Source organism: Melanerpes formicivorus, unplaced genomic scaffold (assembly GCF_026170545.1).
Source record: "Melanerpes formicivorus ecotype bairdi unplaced genomic scaffold, bMelFor1.0.p_v2 SCAF_169, whole genome shotgun sequence".
Taxonomy (NCBI): Eukaryota; Metazoa; Chordata; class Aves; order Piciformes; family Picidae; genus Melanerpes; species Melanerpes formicivorus.
In genome coordinates this window covers 3,273-24,006 of record NW_027142521.1, presented here as the reverse complement: position 1 = coordinate 24,006, position 20,734 = coordinate 3,273, and the positions used below count along the sequence as shown (strand labels likewise).

The 20,734-nt window shown below is 47.7% G+C and overlaps 1 protein-coding gene across 1 annotated transcript in view; it reads right to left on the bottom strand.

Annotated features, from left to right (window-relative positions):
* SNX7 (sorting nexin 7) overlaps positions 1-3,436 on the bottom strand; it is a 61,846-nt gene extending 58,410 nt beyond the window's left edge. The window contains exon 1 of the mRNA XM_068169187.1: positions 3,139-3,436. Coding sequence (XP_068025288.1) covers positions 3,139-3,321 — 183 coding nt within the window. The 5' untranslated portion in view covers positions 3,322-3,436. The remainder of the gene's footprint in view (positions 1-3,138) is intronic.
* Positions 3,437-20,734: the final 17,298 nt, after the last annotated feature.

Below are 20,734 nucleotides of genomic sequence, written 5' to 3'. Positions count from 1 at the left end.
AAAAGTTCTTCTGCAGTCTTTCTAGTAAAGACTTTTTCCATAGTAATGGAAAACAGGATAAAGTGCCATGCGTGTCAGATCATGAAGTGCTTTATCACAGCTGCCAAAGAAGACGCTAGTTTGTAAGATCTGAGATGTGCCCCAGGCTATCAGGTCAACGGTTTCTGATACAGTCAAGTTAAATGTCTTATGAATTTTCATACAATAAAAGCCCTGTGTTTACATCTTGAGTAATAACTGTGGGTATTGAAGTTGACAAGTTTTAAGAATCTCATTTTTCACCATTTTGGTAGCTGGTAGATGTCAGTGACTAAAGGGAGAAAGATTAAGTCGATGACAGTATTGGGCACCGAGCACCGCACTGCTGCTGCTGTCCTGCTTGACCTGCCAACGCTACACCACTGCCTTAAGGGCAGCGATGTGAGAAACACCATTAAGACACAATTTAAAACAAAGTGGTCCTGGAATAGTGTGTTATGGAAAAATCAGTTTTACCAAACTTAAGTCTGAAACTGCATTTAGCCTGCCAGCTTCCCTTCGGTTCATGAAATGTGACCAAATGGGGGGCAATCCACCGTGGTGGGTTGAAATTACCTTCCAAGTGTTTTGGACCCCACCCCAAACAAAATTTCCAGACCAGCTCAGTTGGAAGGCAAATGAAGCTCTATTTACAAGCAAAACTACAATCTAGAAATATGAAATGCAATCAATATGCACAAAATATACAACATTTGCATATAGTCACAATTTATAGACAACACAAGAACCCCTCTGGACAAAACCAGGGGCTATCAACAGCCTCCCCCTCTCTGCTCCCTTCCCTCCACCACCCTGTACAATGGAAAAGAGAGGGAGCAGAGTAGAGAGTAACTTGTCAGTACTTAGCCACAACAAGAACACAGCCAAGATCAGCAACAGGCAAGCAAAAGCCACCAGCTGGTATCTGCGAGAGCAAAGAAGCCGAAAAGACAAAGAGTTAGCTTACACAACTAACTTTGTTAGTTATCGGACCCATGGGATTATTTAGACCTTACAGTTATTTTTCTTTTGCATCCAGAGGTAATTCATTTACATTCCACCACTTTCTACTCAATCTGTGGGAAAATTTCCTAGGCATCAGCCTAAAACTGCCACGGCCACCAAGCAACTTCATAGGTTGTAATCAAATTGCGCCTAAAAACAAACTGAATTTCTGGTCTATGTGTATATATATATATATACATAGACATATACATATATATGTGTGTGTGTGTATATATATAACCACTAACTGCAGGTCTCCAAGCTTTGGAAAGAATGCTGTTATTTTCATATGGTAGGACAAAATTTATTCCTTGCAGGAATAAGTAACCATCTGGCATGCATTAACAGTACTTAAGATTTAATAGAGGTAAGAAGCATTTGGCGTTAATCCCAGCAGCAGAAATTTCAATACAGAGGTATTTGCCATATAGCAGCAGTAACCTGTACCAACTGCATTTGCTGTTATTTGCTGTTATATTTCTATCTATTTCCCAAGGAGCAGCATTTTTGACAAGCAAGCAGATTAACTGTCAACATGCTGCATCGACAGGTAGATACCTGCATGCACAGCTGCCTCAGCTCACCTAGTTCAAAGGATCCAAGGTGAAAAAAAACCTAACTAAAATGGTATTTTAGCACTGCTTTGGAATGCAAGTTCAGTGAATTATTCATCTCTATGTCAAATCAGGACTGCTTTCCTAGAAAATATAATTGAGCTAGACCCTGGTTTTGTTTCAGACAAAAAGGAGATAACGTGGTGAAATTTAGCCTGACCTCTTGGTTAAGCTTAAACCTGACCTCAGGCTAAAGTTACAGACTATTAAATCACCTAATAGTCCCTTCTGGCCTTAAAATCCATTCATTTCAAGTATTTTGCTACAGTCAAAGTTTATATACACAGCTTCTAAGAATAAAGCTCTCGTTCCAACGTTTTTACTCACTCATGCCCCCAAAAACATGTTTATAGAAACACCCCCCCTCCATAAAAACAAAAGACATCTAATTCATATGACAACTGGTCCAACCGAAAACCTGGTTAGTGTTGCATTTTCAAATAGGAAATTAGCTACTTTTCTTCAGTGTCACACATCCTGTCACACAGCACTTAAGAACTCTCAGGAGGTAAATGGGGCCTTAGCCCCCTATGTAGATTGTTTTCCACCTTAGCTCTCTCTGTGTCCTTACGTTATCTTTCACAGGCTCTCTTGACAATGCAAACAGAGCCATGGTGTGCTCTCATCTTTAATGGCCAAGAAGGGAAGCGGCAAGTCTTGTCTTAACCGAATCGTTACAATTTATGCGACTGCCACATCACACTCCCACTTACTGTGATTTCAAATCGGCATGACCGACAGCCACACACCTTGCTAACCCCGTGCTCTCTGAACCCCACTGTATGGTCAAATACATTCATTTTATTCCCTTCATCCAAACACAGATGTAAGCTTCCCGAACCTCCTGTGTGAAGGTGCCGGACTCCCCTTCCTCTTTCAAGAGAAAGCTGCCACTTGGAAATATTTATTTATATTTAAACAAAACGGCAATTACTAAATACAGCCGCTCATTTAAATTGCGGATACATACAGGGTACGTGACAAAGGTGGCGATGAGAAGGTTACAGCGAGTCCCGATTTCGACGCAAATTTAAGGTAAACGCAGTTATGCCTTGCACAGCTCATCTGATGCAGCACACCTCCCTTTTTCGTACCCAAGAAGGTGTTACCCGGGGCTCTGCTGAGCGGCCCGGGCTGTCTGGGGCAGGGCTCCGGCCATGGAGCATCGGAGACTTCTGCTCGGGCAGCGGCAGGCTGCCGGACCTGCCCCAGCCTGGCGTGCATGGCCCGCGAGCAGGGAGTGCACTCTGCCCGGCCAAGCGCAGGGCAGGCTGGCGAGAGACTGGAGAGAGACTGGAGAGAGACCGGGCTGAGACCGGGCTGAGACCGCGAAACCGCCGCCACCGCCGCCCAGGGCGGGGCCGTCCCGTCCCGTCCCCCCGCACCGCCGCGGCTCGCATGGCACATGGCAGGACAAAGTGCCGGCCAACGAGGCAGCGGTCGAACGGCCCGCCTGCACCCGGCGCCACCCGCACCGACCCGGGGCAGAGCGCCGCCGTACCTTGCTGAACACCTCCAGGTCGTCATCCTCCTCATCGTCCAACGCAAGCACCTCGGCGGCGGGGAGCAGCGCACCCCGGACCCCGCAAGGGGCACCCGCGGTGGCATCGGCCTCGGCCCCTCCCCCGTCGCCAGGGGCAGGCTGGGGCAGCGACGGCGCCGATTCCCGGCCCTCTGCCTCCATCCTCCCCTACCAGTGCGGGCGGCCCCGCCACAGCCGCTACCCGGGGGGCCGCAATTGGCCGCCCGCTGCTCCCCCGCCCCTTGCCCGGCCCCGGCCTGCCCGGGGGGACTCGCCCAGTGCGCAGGAGTGGAAGCGGCGGGGACAAGAGGGCAGCTCTGCCCTGCCTCGCTAGGAGGAAGCGGGAAGCGAAGCCGAGAAAGGGATGTGCCTCCTGGCAGGCTCGCAGCTGGGGCCTGCCCCTCGGAGGGCGGTGGAAACGCTGCAGCCCCCAGAGAGGCTGCGGCCTCCGGCACACTTCCACAGGCGCTTGCATGGAGGCTCGGGGGCGTCGCGCTCGTTCGCGTGTCGCCAGCTCCCCGCTTTGGCCGCTCCCGAGGTTGCTGAGCGATTGGACGCGACGGGGCGGCTCGGCCGGGCACAATCGGGCAGGGGTGAGCCGGCCTCGGGGGCGGGCTCGGATGGCGGTGCCGCCGCTAGGCTGGGTCGTTGTGTGTTCTGTGCCTCGGGTTAGAGAGCCTGGTGGGGCCAAGCAGCCACTGGCGTTGTGCTGTCGTTCAGCGGGACTTGAACAGGCTGGAGAGTTGGACAGGGAGGAATTTAATGAAGTTCAACAAGAGCCAGGGGAGAGGCTAGCACCTGGGAAAGAACAAACCCATGGAGCAGGATTGGTTAAGGGCTGACCTGCTGGAGAGCAGGGAAGGGGAAAAGGACCTGGGGGTCCTAGGGGATGGGAAGTTGACTTCAGCTAGCAGTGTGCTCTTGTGGCCAGGAAGGCCAATGCCATTCTGGGATGGATTAGAAGGGCTGCGGTCCGGTGGTCGAGAGAGGTTTTCCTCTCTCTACACTGCCCTGGTGAGGCCACATCTGGAATATTGTGACCAGTTCTGGGCTCCTCAGTTCAAGAAGGACCTCAGGGAGCTGCTTGAGGGAGTCCAGTGCAGAGCCACGAAAATTATTAGGGGAGTGGAGCATCTTCCTTACGAGGAGAGCCTGAGGGAGCTGAGGACTGTAGCTTGGAGAGGAGGAGACTAAGGGCTGACTTCATTCATCTTGGTAAAGATGTGCAGTGTGAGTGCCTGGAGGGTGTAGCCAGGCTCTGCTGGGTGATGCCCAGTGCCAGCACAAGGGGCAATGGTGGAAGCTGAAGCATAGGAAGTTTCTGCTCTGGCAGGGGGGTTGGACTAGATGATCTCTCGAGGACCCTTCCAGCCTTTAACATTCTGTGATTTATTTTTTTTTTTCGTGTCCTTGGAAGCTCCTTGAGTGCCAGCAAGGGTGGGCTGGTCCCTTCCTGGTGGGCATCCAGGCTACTCACCCTTGCCACTGGGTGGCAGCTGGGGCAGCAGCTGGAGAACGTGCCCTGCTTGCTGCCTCTCATATGCTATGGGCAGCTGTTCTGTCGATTGTAGCTGGAAGCTTACCTGCTTACTGGCCAGATGGTTTGTAGGATTCTAGGATGTTAGGGGCTGGAAGGGACTTCTGGAGATCATTGAGTCCAGCCCCCCTGCCAGAGCAGGGCCAGAGAATCCAGCACAGGTCACACAGGAACTCATCCCAGTGTGGAGAAGGAGACTCCACAACCCCTCTGTGCAGCCTGTCCCAGTGCTCTGTGACCGTTACAGTGAAGAAGTTCCTTCTGGTGTTGAGGTGGAACTCCCTGTGCTGTAATTTATATCTTTTGTCCCTTGTCCTATTCCAGGGTGCAACTGAGCAGAGCCTGTCCCCTCCCTCTTGACACCCAGCCTTCAGATATTCATAAACATTGATCAGATCCCCTCTCAGTCTTCTCCTCTCCAGACTAAACAGCCCCAGGGCTCTCAGCCTCTCCTCATCAGGCAGCGCTGCAGTCCCTTCAGCATCCTTATAGCTCTCCCTTGGGCTCTATCCATCAGATCCCTGTCCCTCTTGAACTGGGGAGCCCAGAACTGGATGCAATATTCCACTAGGGCAGAGCAGAGGGGGAGGAGAACCTCCCTATATCTGCTGGGCACGCTCCTCTTAATGCACCCCAGGATCCCATTGCCTGCCTTGGCCACCAGGGCACTTTGCTGATCCATGCAGAACTTGTTGTCTACCAGCACTACCAGGTCCTCCTCCACCAGACTGCTCTCCAGCAGATCACCTCCTACCCCTCTGAAGATTCCCATAACCATATATATCTTCATCTGTCCTGATAAAATCTCTTCAGTTCAGGTCAGCGATGTTGGAAAGCTAAGGATGGGTGAAAGCCTGCAGCTGAAGAAGGCGATTCTGCCACACTGTGCCGCTCTGGTGAGACATCACCTGGAGTACTGCATCCAGCTCTGGAGTCCTCAGTACCAGGACATGAACCTGTTGGAGTGGGTCCAGAGGAGGCCACAAAAATGCTCGGAGGGCTGTAGCACCTCTGCTATGAAGAAAGGCCAAGAGAGTTGGCACCGTGCAGTCTGGAGAAGAAGAGAAGGCTCTGGGGAGACCTTAGAATGGTGTTCCAGTACTTAAAGGGGGCTTATAAGAGAGATGGCAATAGCCAGGGCCTGTTGAGACAGGGTAAGGGGTAATGGTTTTAAACTGAAAGATGGCAAATTTAACTAGACCTAAGGAAGCCTTTTTTTTTTTTGACAATGATCTTGAAACACTGGAACAGGTTGCCCAGAGAGGTGAACCTCTCCTGGAAAACTTCAAGGTCCAGTTGAACAGGGCTTTGAGCAGCCTGATCTAGTTAAAGATGTCTCAAACCTGCAAGGAGGTTGGACTGGATGACCTTTAAAGTTCCCTGTCAATCCAAACCATTCTGCAATTCTGTGATTCATACTCTGGGGTGGAGTCTGGTATGCTTGCTGAGGCTGAGGCCAGAGATTGCTCTGGGATCAGATTGACTTGTGAGAACAAATTGATAACCACATGGCATTTTTGAGGAGAAGCAGGGAGAGGGACACCAAACATTTAAACGTAGTAAAGCTGCATGAAGCCAGCAGGAGCAGGGAAGTCATGGTGCCTCTGTACTCTGCATTGCTTAGGTCACACCTTGAGTACTGTGTCCAGTTCTGGGCCCCTCAGTTTAAGAAGGACATTGAGAGGCAACAAGGCTGGGGAGAGGTCTTGAGCACAAGCCCTACGAGGAGAGGCTGAGGGAGCTGGGGTTGTTTAGCCTGCAGAAGAGGAGGCTCAGGGGAGACCTTACTGCTGTCTACAACTACCTGAAGGATGGTTGTAGCCAGGCAGGAGTTGGTCTCTTCTCTCAAGCAATCAGCACCAGAACAAGAGGACACAGTCTCAAGCTGCACCAGGGGAGGTTTAGGCTGGAGGTGAGGAGAAAGTTCTTTACTGAGAGGATTGTTAGCCATTGGAATGGGCTGTCCAGGGATGTGGTGGAGTCACCATCCCTGGAGGTGTTCAAGAGGGGATTTGATGTGGCACTTGGTGCCATGGTTTAATCTTGAGGTCTGTGGTGATAGGTTGGACTTGATAATCTTTGAGGTCTCTTCCAACTTTGGTGATTCTGTGATCAGAACTGAGGGACTGGGAAGTTGCCAGTGTTGCATAAGAAGTAATGAGCTGTGCTGGTTGCAGAAGTCAGGGTTGCGTAGCAAGGAAGCAGGCAGGTCAAGGCAAGGGAAGGCTGGTGTAACAGAGATGGCAGTTTGGTGCTACCTGAGAATGACAGAATGCTATGGGTTGGAAGGGACCTCCAAAGGTCATCCAGTCCAGCCCCCTCTGCAGTCAGCAGGGACATCCTCAACTAGATCAGGTTGCCCAGAGCTCTGTCCAGCCTCACCTTGAATATCTCCAGGGATTGGGCAGCTAGCGTCTGTGTTGAGCGCAGGAGCTTCTCTGCAGTGCTGGGCATATAACCAGTGCTTGCACAGGGTACAACAAGGCATGGCCATATAGATTCCACCTGAAACATCTGAAGTCAATGGGAACTTTCTGTCAAAGTCGCCTTTGAGAGTCCTGTGTGGATACTTAGGCAGATGCAATACAATTTATTTTTTTTTTGAGTATCTTGTTTTCCTTCCATCAAATTAGAAGAGGCAAAGCCCATAATCAAATGAAAGCATGTTGAAAAGCATCCATTCGTGAAACACTCCTGGCAGTTGATGAGGGAATTCATTTGGTATTTCATGCTTTTTAGTCAAGTCTTGAGCCACAACTTGAAAGACAGACATAAAAATAACCACTAAAGAGTCATTGAACTGTGCAAAGAAAAGAAGAATCCGCCTCTGTAGTTAAGAGAATGTATACTAAGGCATTTTCACGTTTGTTTAAAAAGGAGAGAAAGATAATCAACCTCCAACCTAAAATTCAGAGGCGAGTGTGGGTTGAGGGTGGGTGGACCTTTACACAGCAGTTTATTGAACACAAGCGTCCGTCTTAGCAGGGCGCTGTCTTCCCGGGAGCCGCCAGCAGAGGGCGATGGGACGCGCCTCTGCTGGGTACTCGGAGACGTGCTGATGGCAGAGTGATTTCGCCAAGCTAATGCAGGCACTGTCCGGAGCTGTCAAACAACAACCGGCCCTCGCACGAGACCCTAAGGCCTCTTTTCCTTCTGATCTCGTAGACCGACCCTGCCCTGCTGCTGTTATGCCCCAGCTCTGTGCCTGTGAGGAACCCGAGTTTCCCTGGTGCACTCCCTGCCTCGCAGGCTGCACCTCTGCCAGGTGCTGCTTACTTCCAGGCTCAGCCAGGTGCACGCTGGGATTCTTTGTGGAGCATGTGCTACTCATTCAGCACCAAATCTACAACTTTTCCCACCTCTATTTTACACTTTCTTTCCAGTATCCTTGCTGCTTTTGTACTGCACTCAGCACTTGGGAGGCCACAGCTCGAGTGCTGTGTTCAGCTCTGGGCCCCTCACTACAAGGACATTGAGGGGCTGAAGCCTGTCCAGAGAAGGGCAACGAGGCTGGAGAAGGACCTGGAGCACCTGGGCTGTGAGGAGGGGCTGAGGGAACTGAGGGTGTTCAGCCTGGAGAAGAGGAGGCTGAGGGGAGACCTCATTGCTCTCTACAGCTCCCTGAAGGGAGGTTGGAGCGAGGAGGGCACAGCTTCTGCTCCTTGGTGGCAAGAGACAGGAGCAGAGGAAATGGTTCCAAGCTGCAGCAGGGGAGGTTCAGGCTGGATGTTAGGAAATCTTTCTCCACAGAGAGCTGCAGGAGTGGAGGTTCAGGCTGGATGTTAGGAAATCTTTCTCCACAGAGAGCCGCAGCAGTGGAGGTTCAGGCTGGATGTTAGGAAATCTTTCTCCACAGAGAGCTGCAGCAGGGGAGGTTCAGGCTGGATGTTAGGAAATCTTTCTCCACAGAGAAGGTTCTCAGACACTGGAATGGTCTGCCCAGGGCAGTGCTGGAGTCACCATCCCTGGAGGTGTTCAGGCAGCCTGTGGAGCTGGTGCATAGGGACATGGTTTAGTGTTGACCCTAAACTTTGGTCAAGGGTGGGACTGGATGAGCTTTGAGGTCTTTTCCAACCAGATGTTTTCTGTGATTCTGTATCCTCTGGCTACCCTTGAGTACCAGATACTGATGACAAGTGAATATCAGAATACAAAATTTCTACTCTTTCTACTCTGCCCTTCATACATCAATGATAAGACAAGCATAGCTGGTTTGTTTTCTGACTTTCTATAGGTGATGGATGAATTTTCTTTCCTCTACTTTTGCCTTTATGTCACTGTTCCTAAGTGCTGTATGTTTTGCTAGAGGCCTACAGGTTTTCTCAATGCCTATGACCCATGTAATGCCTGAGGGGTTTAATATGTCTGTATTTAAATTCAGATGTTAAACTTGTGAGGCAATAACAAAATAAAACTCCTTGAGGATCAGAATCCCAGGCAGCACACAGCAGAGATGATAAATAAAGGACAGCCAGTCCAAGTATAAAACTGATATACTGCAGGTTTGAATACTAAGGCTGTCATCTGGATAACACTAATTTTTCAAGGTTTTACCATTCTCTTGAGTTCTTTATTTCTGTTTGAGAGAAATCTCACAAGATGCTGTAATTGGGTTTTTTCTTATTATAGCTTTTTATTAGCTCATTAATCAAGCTTAACAAGACATATTTTTAGATTCCTTGCTGGCAGTGCTTATCTTTCTGTGCTTTGTATGTGAAGTACCAATCTGGGAGAAAAGGTATTCATTGTCCTTCACTCTAGGAAGATTTGCATTATATTTAACACTTATTTGGACCTTTAATCATCACAGGGACCCACACTAAAGCAGAGCAGGAGACCTTTCTGCCTCCACTTTTGCCTACTTTCCCCATCCTCTACCCTAGTTGTCCCCAGTCTCTGTTGAAAGGGCCCAGGGAGTAAATTTAACTTCAGGGCATATCCATCCCATGCTGAGTCCCAGTTGCATCTTTACCCCTGCAGTCTTTAGCAATATGAGTTTTTTACAGGGTCAAGAATTAGTTGCCCATTTCCTGCTATAGGACCAGACCTGACTTGAAACAGTGGAATAGTTGTGCTCCTCAGAGCTGCTGCAGGTAGCAGGAGTACAGAGCTGGGCTTACCAGAGGGGATTTACAGCTTTCTCTTGTGCTGTTGTTTCAAAAGGGTGTTGCTGTGCTTGATTATTCATTTCAGTGTGTGTGCACAGCTATGCTGGCAGGCTCCCTGTTTCCTGAGCACCTGAAATTGACTCTTTCAGCCAGAGATAGCCTTTGCTGAACTCGTGCAATTTGATCTTGGCAATAATCAAGGGTCAATAGGTCGGATGTTGCTATGCCATGAATATTATCCCCCCATGTTATTTAAAGAACTAGCTATTGCATTGAGACAGTGCTCCACAATTTCATGCTAAATAAGTGTTAGCATTTTGTAAGCCAGGGTGTTTTCTACATGCCTAGACAACCTGCATGAAACACTCAACCTTCCCAGCCCCCTGCTACTCAGGAACACTGAGTGGAGTATTTGCATCTGTTAGGGCTGAGCTTGAAATTGCCTCCCAACTTCTATTTATTCACTTAAGCCCCAAAAGCTATTACAAAAATGTCAATATTATTCCTGCTTGCGTTTCCCCCTTTCCTTTGGTGAGAGTGTTGATGCTAGCCAGTAATCCCTTCCAGAGTTGCTTTTGCTTGAACAAATTAAATTTACAAACACCGGAGCAGAACCGAGCTGTTCCTTCGCTCTCATGTGCAGCCTGCATGTGATCCCTTTAGGCCACAATACCGCTTTGAATGCTTAATGTTGACTTGTTGGGTTTCACCAACTGCACAGTGATATGGACAGGATTAAATCTTGTTTTATTTCACTGGCTCCCTGGCTTGAGCGCAGAGGGCACCCGAGGTTCTGCCGCGTTCCCCCGCTGCAGCGCAAATAATAAGCGTATTAGTGAATCTGCTGACATTTTGGCACCTTGATGCAACTGAGAATGTTTTCTGTGGGGCTGAAATGCATTCTCAAGTAGCATTCTTGGCAGGGTTGTGTAGTATATAAGCAGAAGTCATTGTGCTTACACCCAGAAGATCTTTTGATGGTGAATTAGTGGCTGACCTTCCTATTACACCATTTATTAGAGCAAGCTCTATAGTGAGCTCCTTATATTGGCTCGAATTAATGGGAACTATTACTGTTCCATGCCCAGCTGAGGGAGCTGGGGTTGCTTAGCCTGGAGAAGAGGAGGCTCAGGGGAGACCTTATTGCTCCTTACAACTATCTGAAAGGAGGTTGTAGACAGGTGGGGGTTGGTCTCTTCTCCCAGGCAACCAGCACCAGAACAAGAGGACACAGTCTCAAGCTGTGCCAGGGGAGGTTTAGGCTGGAGGTGAGGAGAAAGTTCTTCCCAGAAAGAGTAATTGGCCTGCTGCCCAGGGAGGTGGTGGAGTGTCAGTCCCTGGAGGTGTTCAAAAAAGGATTGGACATGGCACCTGAAGCCATGGTTTAGTAGTCATGAGGTGTTAGGTAATAGGTTGGACTTGATAATCTCTGAGGTCTTTTCCAGCCTGGTTGATTCTGTGATTCTATGAACCAGCAAAAAAGTTCAGGTCTTAAAGATCTCAGGTAGGTTGTGAGCTGCTTTGCTTTTCAGCTGCCTGCTGTGTTTTGGTGGAAAGGTGATTGTTAAGTTCTGCTGTTATTTTTGTTGCTGTTATTAATTTTAAGTTTGGAAGGTGCTTTAATTGGAATATTGTAAATGGATTTATCTGTCAGACAGTGGATATCCTCCAAGCTTATTGTTATTATTTTTTTTTGTCAGAGACTATCAGGCTATCTTTGCTTCCTGACTGCCCAGAGGAAATTACAATGTGGTGTGTTCATAATCACGTTATCTCTTTTATAGCTGTGCATCATTTTTATGACACTGTAGAGGTACAAAGCCCAGGTCGATATCTAGAGGCTTGCTATCCTTCGAAGTTACCTGGCTCTGCCAGGTTTTAGGCAGGAAAATATTCCAGGTGAAGTGTTAACTTGGTTCCATAATTTTTTTTTACAGCATCTAAAAACAGTTTGCCAAGCTCCACTGGCTGTGAAAGCATTGATTTTACTTCTTTGGTAATACTTTGCACTGTTGTCAGAGCCCATCTGTTCCCAACTAGCATTGTCCCTTCTGCTGAAGGAATGGTTTCATAGTCCCAAGTAATTGCTTCTGTTCCAGTTTTTCTTTTGATAAATTGTATGTTTGGCAATCTGTAGCTCGTGGCATGAAATGTGAAGGGCATCTCCTAATGCAACAGTGTGCACCAAAGGTATTTAGCACGCCTTGAAATCCTTAGTGAATTAACTTGATACAGAAATCTTTCTGTTTATTGATCCAGCAGATTAACACTGGATTTCAGTTAACCTGTTTATCAGTGACCAGCTGTGGATCTGTTTGGCAGATAACTGAAAAGGAATGGCAGTGACTAATGAGTGCCATTAATTTACACCTGTCTATTTCTAACCCATTTAAATGGAAGAGTTCTCTATTTCGGCTCTTGCAGTGCAGTGCACAGGCTCTAAAAACACTGTGCAAACCTGTAATCATGATTTGACCTCTTAGGCACAGGGCTTGCCATTGTTTCAAGGTTTCTTTTGCCTTTACAGAACCTTCCTAGAAGGATTTAGCAATCTTTCCTTGTTCACACATGCTTTCAGTGACCCAAACCCCCCAAAATCTTTACCAAAGGGAGCTGGCAGATGGATGAGCCTATTTACACCAGCCCAGGAGTCACACTGTGATTGAATTAACCTGTGTATTCATGATGTTTTAATAGACTTATTTATTTAGTTGTCTATTCAAGACAGAACCTCTGTGTGCTTCTTTATTAAGATTATTAACTCTAAGGTCACAAAGTTTACTTATGGAAAGGGTTTTTTTCAGTTCACACCCAAACTGTTCATATAAAACTGAGGTAAAATTGAGATCTACTGAGGCTCTTTAGACTGGAGAATAGGAGACTGAGGGGTGACCTCATTCATGGTGATGTGCAGGGCGAGTGCCCAGAGGCTGGAGCCAGGCTCTGCTGGGTGATGCCCGATGACAGCACAAGGGGCAATGGTGGAAGTTGAGGCATAGGAAGTTCCATGGAAACATGAGGAAAAATATTTTCACCATGAGGGTGACAGAACACTGGAACAGGCTGCCCAGGGTGTTATGGAGTCTTGAGGAAGACTCCACATTCAAAACCTGCCTGAATGTGTTCCTGTGTAATCTGGCGTAGGTGATCCTGCTCTGGCAGGGGGGGTTGGGCTGGATGAGCTTCTGAGGTCCATTCCAGCCCCTAACATTCTGTGATACGTGGCACCTAATTAATACTTTAGTGGTAGAAAACTGTATGCATGTACTCATTCCTAAAACAAGTGGAAATTTCATTCTAGGGTTAAACTGCCACAGAATTCCCCAATTCTTTCTTGTCACTGAGCTCTGCCATAAAACGCTGTATGATGCTAATTGTTAAGGGGTGTGGTTTAAGGTCATTCTTGGTAAAACCTGCTCCTTTTTGTTCTACAGACAAGAAAACAAGCAAACAAAGAACAACCCAGTCATTGTAATTATGCATGACCAGAAGTATGGTTATGGATAGCGGATTATCATCCAGTCTGATCTCCCCACAGTCAGCAGGGACATCCCCAACTAGATCAGGCTGCCCAGGGCCTCATTGAACCTCACCTTGAATATCTCCAGGGAAGGAGCCTCAACCACTTCCCTGGGCAACCTATTCCAGTGTTCCACCACCCTCATAGTAAAGAACTTCTTCCTCACATCCAATCTAAATCTGCTCTTCTCTAGTTTGAAGCCCCTTATCCTGTCACTGCAGGCCTTTACAGTCTCTCTCCATCCTTGTAGACCCCTTCAGGTACTGGAAGGCTGCTGTTAGATGTCCCTGGAGCCTCCTCTTCTCCAGGCTGAACACCCCCAGCTCCCTCAGCCTGTCCTCATAGCAGAGGTGCTCCAATCCCCTGATCATTTTTGTGGCCCTTCTCTGGACCCTCTCCATCAGGTCCATGTCCTTCTTATATTGAGGGCTCCAGACCTGTACACAGGTGAGGTCTCACCAGATCAAAGTGTCAGAATCACCTCTCTGGATCTATTGGCAGCGCTGCTTCTGATGCAGCCCAGGATGTAATTTGCCTTCAGCGCTGCAAGCTCACACTGCCTGCTCATGAACCAGAGGAAAGAATGTGAACGGTGTGGTTGCAGAGAGGAATTTTAAGTGATGTATGTGAAACTGCCAAATTGAGAATTGCAGCTGAAGGAAGCGAGCCAGCAGTCTAACTACAATCAATATCCAGGTTAAGTAAACAATTACAACCTGCCAGAGTTGAAAGAAAATCCACACAGCCTGGCAGGGTAACTGCAGCATCTTCAGGTATGAAGTCTGAATGTACTTCTTGCCGTTTACATGGAGTGTATCTGATTTATTTATTTAATGCTTTTGTTTTGGCCAATCTATCAGGAAAAGGCTCTGCTCAGTTCATGAAGAGCTGCTGTTTATTCTTTGCCAACAAATGATGCATGTCAATAGTGGAAGTTCTTTAAAAATCTGGAACCTGAGACTCAAAGGTGAGCAAAAGAACAATGAGTTACCAGGCAATAGGTTTAGACAGGGAAGGAGGCTTATGAGCAAGTAAAGAATACAAGGGAGTAATATGGTTAAGTTATGGTTAAGTCATGAGGTCTGTGGTGACAGGTTGGACTCGATGATCTTTGAGGTCACAGAATCACTAAGGTTGGAAGAGACCTCAAAGATCATCGAGTCCAACCTGTCACCACAGACCTCATGCCTACTAAACCATGGCACCAAGTGCCGCGTCCAATCCCCTCTTGAACGCCTCCAGGGACGGTGACTCCACCACCTCCCTGGGCAGCACATTCCAATGGCGAACGACTCTCTCTGTTGAAGAACTTTCTCCTCACCTCGAGCTTAAACTTCCCCTGGTGCAGCTTGAGACTGTGTCCTCTTGTTCTGGTGCTGATTGCTTGAAAGAAGAGACCAGCTCCCTCCTGGCTACCCTTCAGGTAGTTCTTTTCCAACCTTGTTGATTCTATGATTCTATATTTAATGTTTTGGGTTGATCTCTTGCCCATTGGACCGGATTGGTCTGTAGAGGGGAAACAATGAGATTAATTAGGTCCCTATTTTATTCTGCTGCTTCATACTTAGGGATGATGTGATAGTAGAGTACTTAAGATGCTGACAGTGCTTTCCAAGAGAACCTGAGTTTAAAATGAGGCTTGTGGACAGGCTGTGTCACTGAAATGCTGTATTTGGGTGACTTACAGTGAGCTCTGTATTTAGACAGCACTGGGACTTGTTTTTCACTGAAAGCGAGAGAAAAGTTGTTTGGCAAGATGAAAGTACAGGGAAGAGTAGGTGTATGTCCCCAGCTCCTATGAATTAAATCCCTATCATATTAGATGAAAGCTTCAGTACATGAGATTTCTTTATTCATCTCTCTGATAAACTCTTGCTAGAAGGATGTCAGACTCCAGAAAATGGAAGGAAGATGAGAGTGTGTAGTGCAACATTTGCACTTAACCCACTCCATGCTGTGGCAAACTTTGTCAGCCTGAGAGGTCGCTTCCCTCTCCGTTAACTGTGCAACTGTGCTTTTCCTTATCTGTGAAGCAAAGCTGGGTGCTATTTTTGGCTTGAGTGATCTTCTGAAGCCTTAACAGATTTTATTTTTTGTCAATGTCATATCACTTAAGACAGCAAATTGCTGTCTGCGAGACTGCATTTTTCAGCCTGTGGCTGTGCGTGCCGCAGTAGTTGGTTTGATGTTCTGTAAGAATTCCTCTTTAAACTGACTTAATGATTTGTACTACCAAATTGTTCACATGTCTGTATGAAACTGTCTCGGTCTGGAGACGGAAAGAGACTCAAGTTCTTTTAGAACATTCCCGTGTTGTGAAATTAGAGGCACAAACGAGGCCAAAATATCAACAGCTAGACTATTTATTACATAAATAAAGTGGACATAAGAAGGGGAGAGGGAGAAAAGAGAGAGGGAGAGAGAGAGAGAGAAGGAAAGGAATTATATTACCACACCCCTCACCCCCCAAGCCAGTTTGAGTCTGTGGAGGAAAGGTGCTGCAGGAGATGTTGGGTCTGTAGAGAAACGGTGCTGAGGCTTTGGCTGGAGAAGAGCTGTGGTCCTCTGGGGAGATGTTGGGTTGGTACAGGAACGGTGCTGAGGCTCCGGCTGGAGAAGAGCTGTGGTCCTCTGGGCAGCCTGGGTCTGTAGAGAAAGGGTGCTGAGGCTTTGGCTGGAGAAGAGCTGTGGTCCTCTGGGCAGCCTCTTTTCTCCAGAGCAGCATTGTCCCGGCTTTCCCTTCTCAGCGGCATGGTCCATCTCCTGTGTTTTCCTTCATCTCCGTTTTTCTCCCTCTAAGCCAGTCTGGGGGATACAGTCCCCCACATTTTCCTTCCATGTATTTCTCCTCCTCCTAGCCAGTAGTGGCTCCAGTCTTTTTATACAGTTTTTAGTATGTGTCCAAGTGTTGTCCCTCAGGAATTCAGGGGCCAGGAAATCATCCTTAGGTAAATATCCACGTATCGTTTCCCCAGAAATCTTTCTGTGCATTTCTGTGTGTTTGGGCAAGAGATCGGGATGGGGGGTGGAGGGGGGCCCTCCATCCAGACAAACCCCCCACACTCATTACACATCATTGTCTACCCTTTCCAGGGTACTTGATGGGTGGAGATTATCTTGTCCTGAAGGCGTAAATGGCTGGGTCATTGTTGTAGGCCAGCTGTGGCCCAGTGAGCAATGTTATCTTTGCACCTTCCAAGAGTCGTTCCAGTGGCTCTGTCAGCTATTGTCTGCGCAAGCAGCAAGTGATTTTATCTTTGTTGACTCACACCAAGAGAGACAAACCTTTAGTCTCTCACAGAAACTAATGAAACAGGCTGGAATTTTAGACCGGTGACCTCTCTTGCTCCCGTGGGATACCTACGAGAAAAATAGCAATGGACAGAAAAGGCAGGGTGCAAAGGGTTCGTTTTCCATCTGCAACGTCTCCAAGAGCACCTTTGGCTTTGCTCAAGAGGAAACTCCCATTTAGAATGATAGAATCACAGAATTGTCAGGATTGGAAGAGACCTCAAGGATCATCTAGTTCCACCCTCTCTGCCATGGGCAGGGACACCTCACACTACATCAAGTTGCTCACAGCCACATCCAGCCTGGCCTTCAAAACCTCCAGGGATGAAGCTTCTACCACCTCCCTGGGCAACCTGTTCCAGTGTCTCACCACCCTCATGGGGAAGAATTTCTTCCTAACATCCTATCTGAACCTACCCATTTCTAGTTTTGCTGCATTCCCCCCAGTCCTATCACTCTCTGACACCCTAAAAAGTCCCTCCCCAGCTTTCTTGTAGCCCCATTCAGATACTGGAAGGCCACAATAAGGTCTCCTCAGAGCCTTCTCTTCTCCACACTAAACAGCCCCAACTCTCTCAGTTTGTCTCCATAGGAGAGGATCTCTAGCCCTCTGGTCATCCTTGCGGCCCTTCTCTGGATGCATTCCAGCACCTCCAGGTCCTTCTTGTAATAGGGGCTCCAGAACTGGACACAGTGATCCAGGTGGGGTCTCATGAGAGCGGTGTAGAGGGGATAATCATCTCTCTTGCCCTGCTGGCCACACTTCTCTTGCTGCAGCCTAGGCTCTGGTTGGCTTTCTGGGTTGCAAGTGACGCTGCTGGCTCCTGTTGAGCTTTTAATCCACCACACCCCCAAGTCCTTTTCTTCAGGGCTGCTCTCAAGCCAGTCCCTGCCCAGCCTATATCGGTGCTTGGGATTGCCCTGACTGAGATGCAGGACCTTGCACTTGGTCTTGTTGAACTTCATGAATTCACTTTCACCATTCTAGCATCTCTTAAGATTGTCTCATAGTTGGGCAAGCTCTGATGCTGGGCTCAATAGCTGAGTGTATAGGAAAGGGTCTCAGTGTCAAACTCCTTTGGTTTTGAGTCATCTGGGAATGCTTTCCACTCCTGGGCAGGTTGGAATACTTTAGGACTGTTTTCACATGAATGTGTGCCTCAGGAAACCATTCAGGCTGCCAGGAGGAATGATGCAAGATGTGAGGGACTTTGATTTGCTTTCCACTCTGCCAAAAAATATCTAATGTGATTCCTGGTAAGCTGTATGGCTTCTGACTGAAGCCCTATGCTGATAAAGCAGCACAAGTATTTTGGATATAGTGCTGGAGCACAAGAAGGCTGTTCTTGCCTTCAGCTATCCTCTCTGCATGATAAAAGTTACTGGGTAGATTGGAGCAAATTTCCTTTGCTATCTGTGTGCCTTTTTAGGGCTTTAGGAGCATCCTGCAATAAGATTCACGATTCCCGTGCTCTAGCAGAACCAATGCAAATTACTCACAAAGCAACAAAGAAATTTCCCTGAGGTTCCCATGAAAATGTGCTGCTGGTTTGTGGATGCCTTTAAATTTATCCTTAATTTTACATGGGCACCTGAATGCACATGCATGCCTGACAGGCGTGAGGAAAGGAGGCAAGAGGAAACAATGAAAAGCAAACACAGTAGCTGTGAGCTTAAAGCCAGATGGGGGGCGGGGGGGGGAACCCAACAAAGCTTGAATAAGCCTTTTGCTATGCAACATATTTAAAAGCATGGTCTAGTTAATAAAGCATTTTCTTCCCTCATTATAGAACAAAAAAAAGCCAGTAATGTATGGGTGAGTACAGAAGGTGAATGGATGGAGTCTCCAGTAAAAATATGACCTGAAATGCTGATGGCTTTAAAACAGAGTTATCCCTGCTGGAAGGTGTCCAGAGAAGAGCCATGAGGATGATGGGAGGGCTGGAGCTCCTCTCCTGTGAGGACAGCAGAGAGAGTTGGGGCTGTTCAGTCTGGAGAAGAGAAGGCTGTGAGGAGACCTAATTGTGGCCTTCCAGTATCTGAAGGGGGCTACAAGAAAGCTGGGGAGGGACTTTTTAGGGTGTCAGGGAGTGATAGGGCTGGGGGGAATGGAACAAAACCAGAAATGGGTAGATTCAGATGGGTGTTAGGAAGAAGTTTTTCCCCGTGAGGGTGGTGAGACACTGGCACAGGTTCCCCAGGGAGGTGGTAGAAGCCTCATCCCTGGGGGTTTTTCAGGCCAGGCTGGATGTGGCTGTGAGCAACCTGCTGTAGTGTGAGGTGTCCCTGCTATGCTGGAAACAAGATGATCCTTGAGGTCCCTTCCAACCCTGACAATTCTATGAGTCTATGATTGTATTTACAAATGAATCAATCAATTTATAGGCAACTCAAATGCAGAATAGATTGGATCCAAATTGTCTCATGACTGATCAAAAAGTAAATAATGATGTGTACTGCTGCATACTGAGGAAGCTGAAAATAAGGAAATAGCCTTGGTGCTCTGCCTCTGAGGACTGAGATTGGCATAAATGAGCCTGAAAGTAAGACATGAGAGGTAAGGCTGAGAGATTTTTGGACTGCTTGACTTACCTCCTGTAAAGAGGGAAAAGTGAGTTCAAGTGTTTTGCAGTGATGATGGCATTAGCAAGCAGAAACATGGGCAGCAAACAGGGAAAATAATCATCTCCATGGACAACAATCAGGTAGGGCAGTCTGGTCCAGCTTCTGCAGTGTGAGCCATCAGATCCTTGTTGGCACTTCTTCTGTTGCCCTGCACTGATGGATGCACCCCTGAACTGCTACCTGCCTCTCCTCTGCATCTGGGCAGGGGTAGCCACTTGTACAGCCAGGAGAAAATGGTCAGATGTCTGGAAAGGGAGGTACAGCTGAGCCTGCTGGAGAGAAAAGCAAGAAGCCAGGGCAGTTCTTCAGAATTACAGCTGGTGCTGTAATCAGCAGAAGGCTTTTGATTAATCTGGATAAAAATTGATGGTTAGGAATGAGTAATTGAACTGATTGTGTGCAAATAATAATGAGCTGGACCAGGAAAGTGTGAAATGTTAGAAGGATTACAGGACCACAGGATGTTAGAGGTTGGAAGGGACCTCTGGAGATCATTGAATCCAAACCCCCAGAGCAGGACCACAGGGCTTGAACGTCTCTGGAGAAGGAGACTCCACAACTTCTCTGGGCAGCCTGCTCCAGTGCTCTGTGACACTCACCAGGAAGAAGTTCCTCCTCATGATGGGGTGGAACCTCCTGTGCTGTAGTTTCCATCCATTGCCCTTTGTCCTATCACAGGACACAAGTGAACAGATCCTGTCCCTTCCTTCCTAACCCCCAGCCCTCAGATATTTATAGACATTGATTAGATGCCCTCTCAGTCATTTCCTCTCCAGACTAAACAGCCCCAGGGGTCTCAGCCTCTCCTCATCAGGTAGTACTCCAGTCCCTTCAGCATCCTTGTAGCCCTCCCTTGGAGTCTCTCCAGCAGATCTCTGCCCCAATTGAACAGGGGAGCCCAGAACTGGATGCAGTGTTCCAGGTGAGGTCTGACCAGGAGAACCTCCCTGGATCTGCTGGACACACTCCTTTGAATGCACCTCAGGATCCTACTGCCCTTCTTGGCCACAAGGGCACACTGCTGTCCCTTGCAGTGCTTGTTGTCCCCTAGAACTCCCAGGTCCTTCTCCACAGGACTGCTCTCTAGCAGATCACAGCCCTGTGGAAATAAAAGTGTGGAACTGGGGGGATAAAAAAAAAGGCAGAAAGAAAAGAATAATTGCACATTAATTTAGGAGGCAATAGTCCAGCTATGTTGTTTGAACCAAAATCACTTCAAAATCAGGAAATAATACCAAAATTCTATTATTCATTGCTATTCTGTAGGGTTGGATTAACTTACTGAAAGGAATCTTTTTAAAAAGCATTTTATCTTTTAATGTTTTGTACATGCTTAAAACTTTTTAAGTGCTACCAGGAGCTGTGAGCATATGGGTGGGTAGCACCACATATGGAAGTATTTAACTTCCTCAGTATAGCTTGGAGAACAAATGCTAATAATACTGGCTATTGCTGCTGGTAATAGCTGACAGTTCTTTCACTTCATCAATAAGA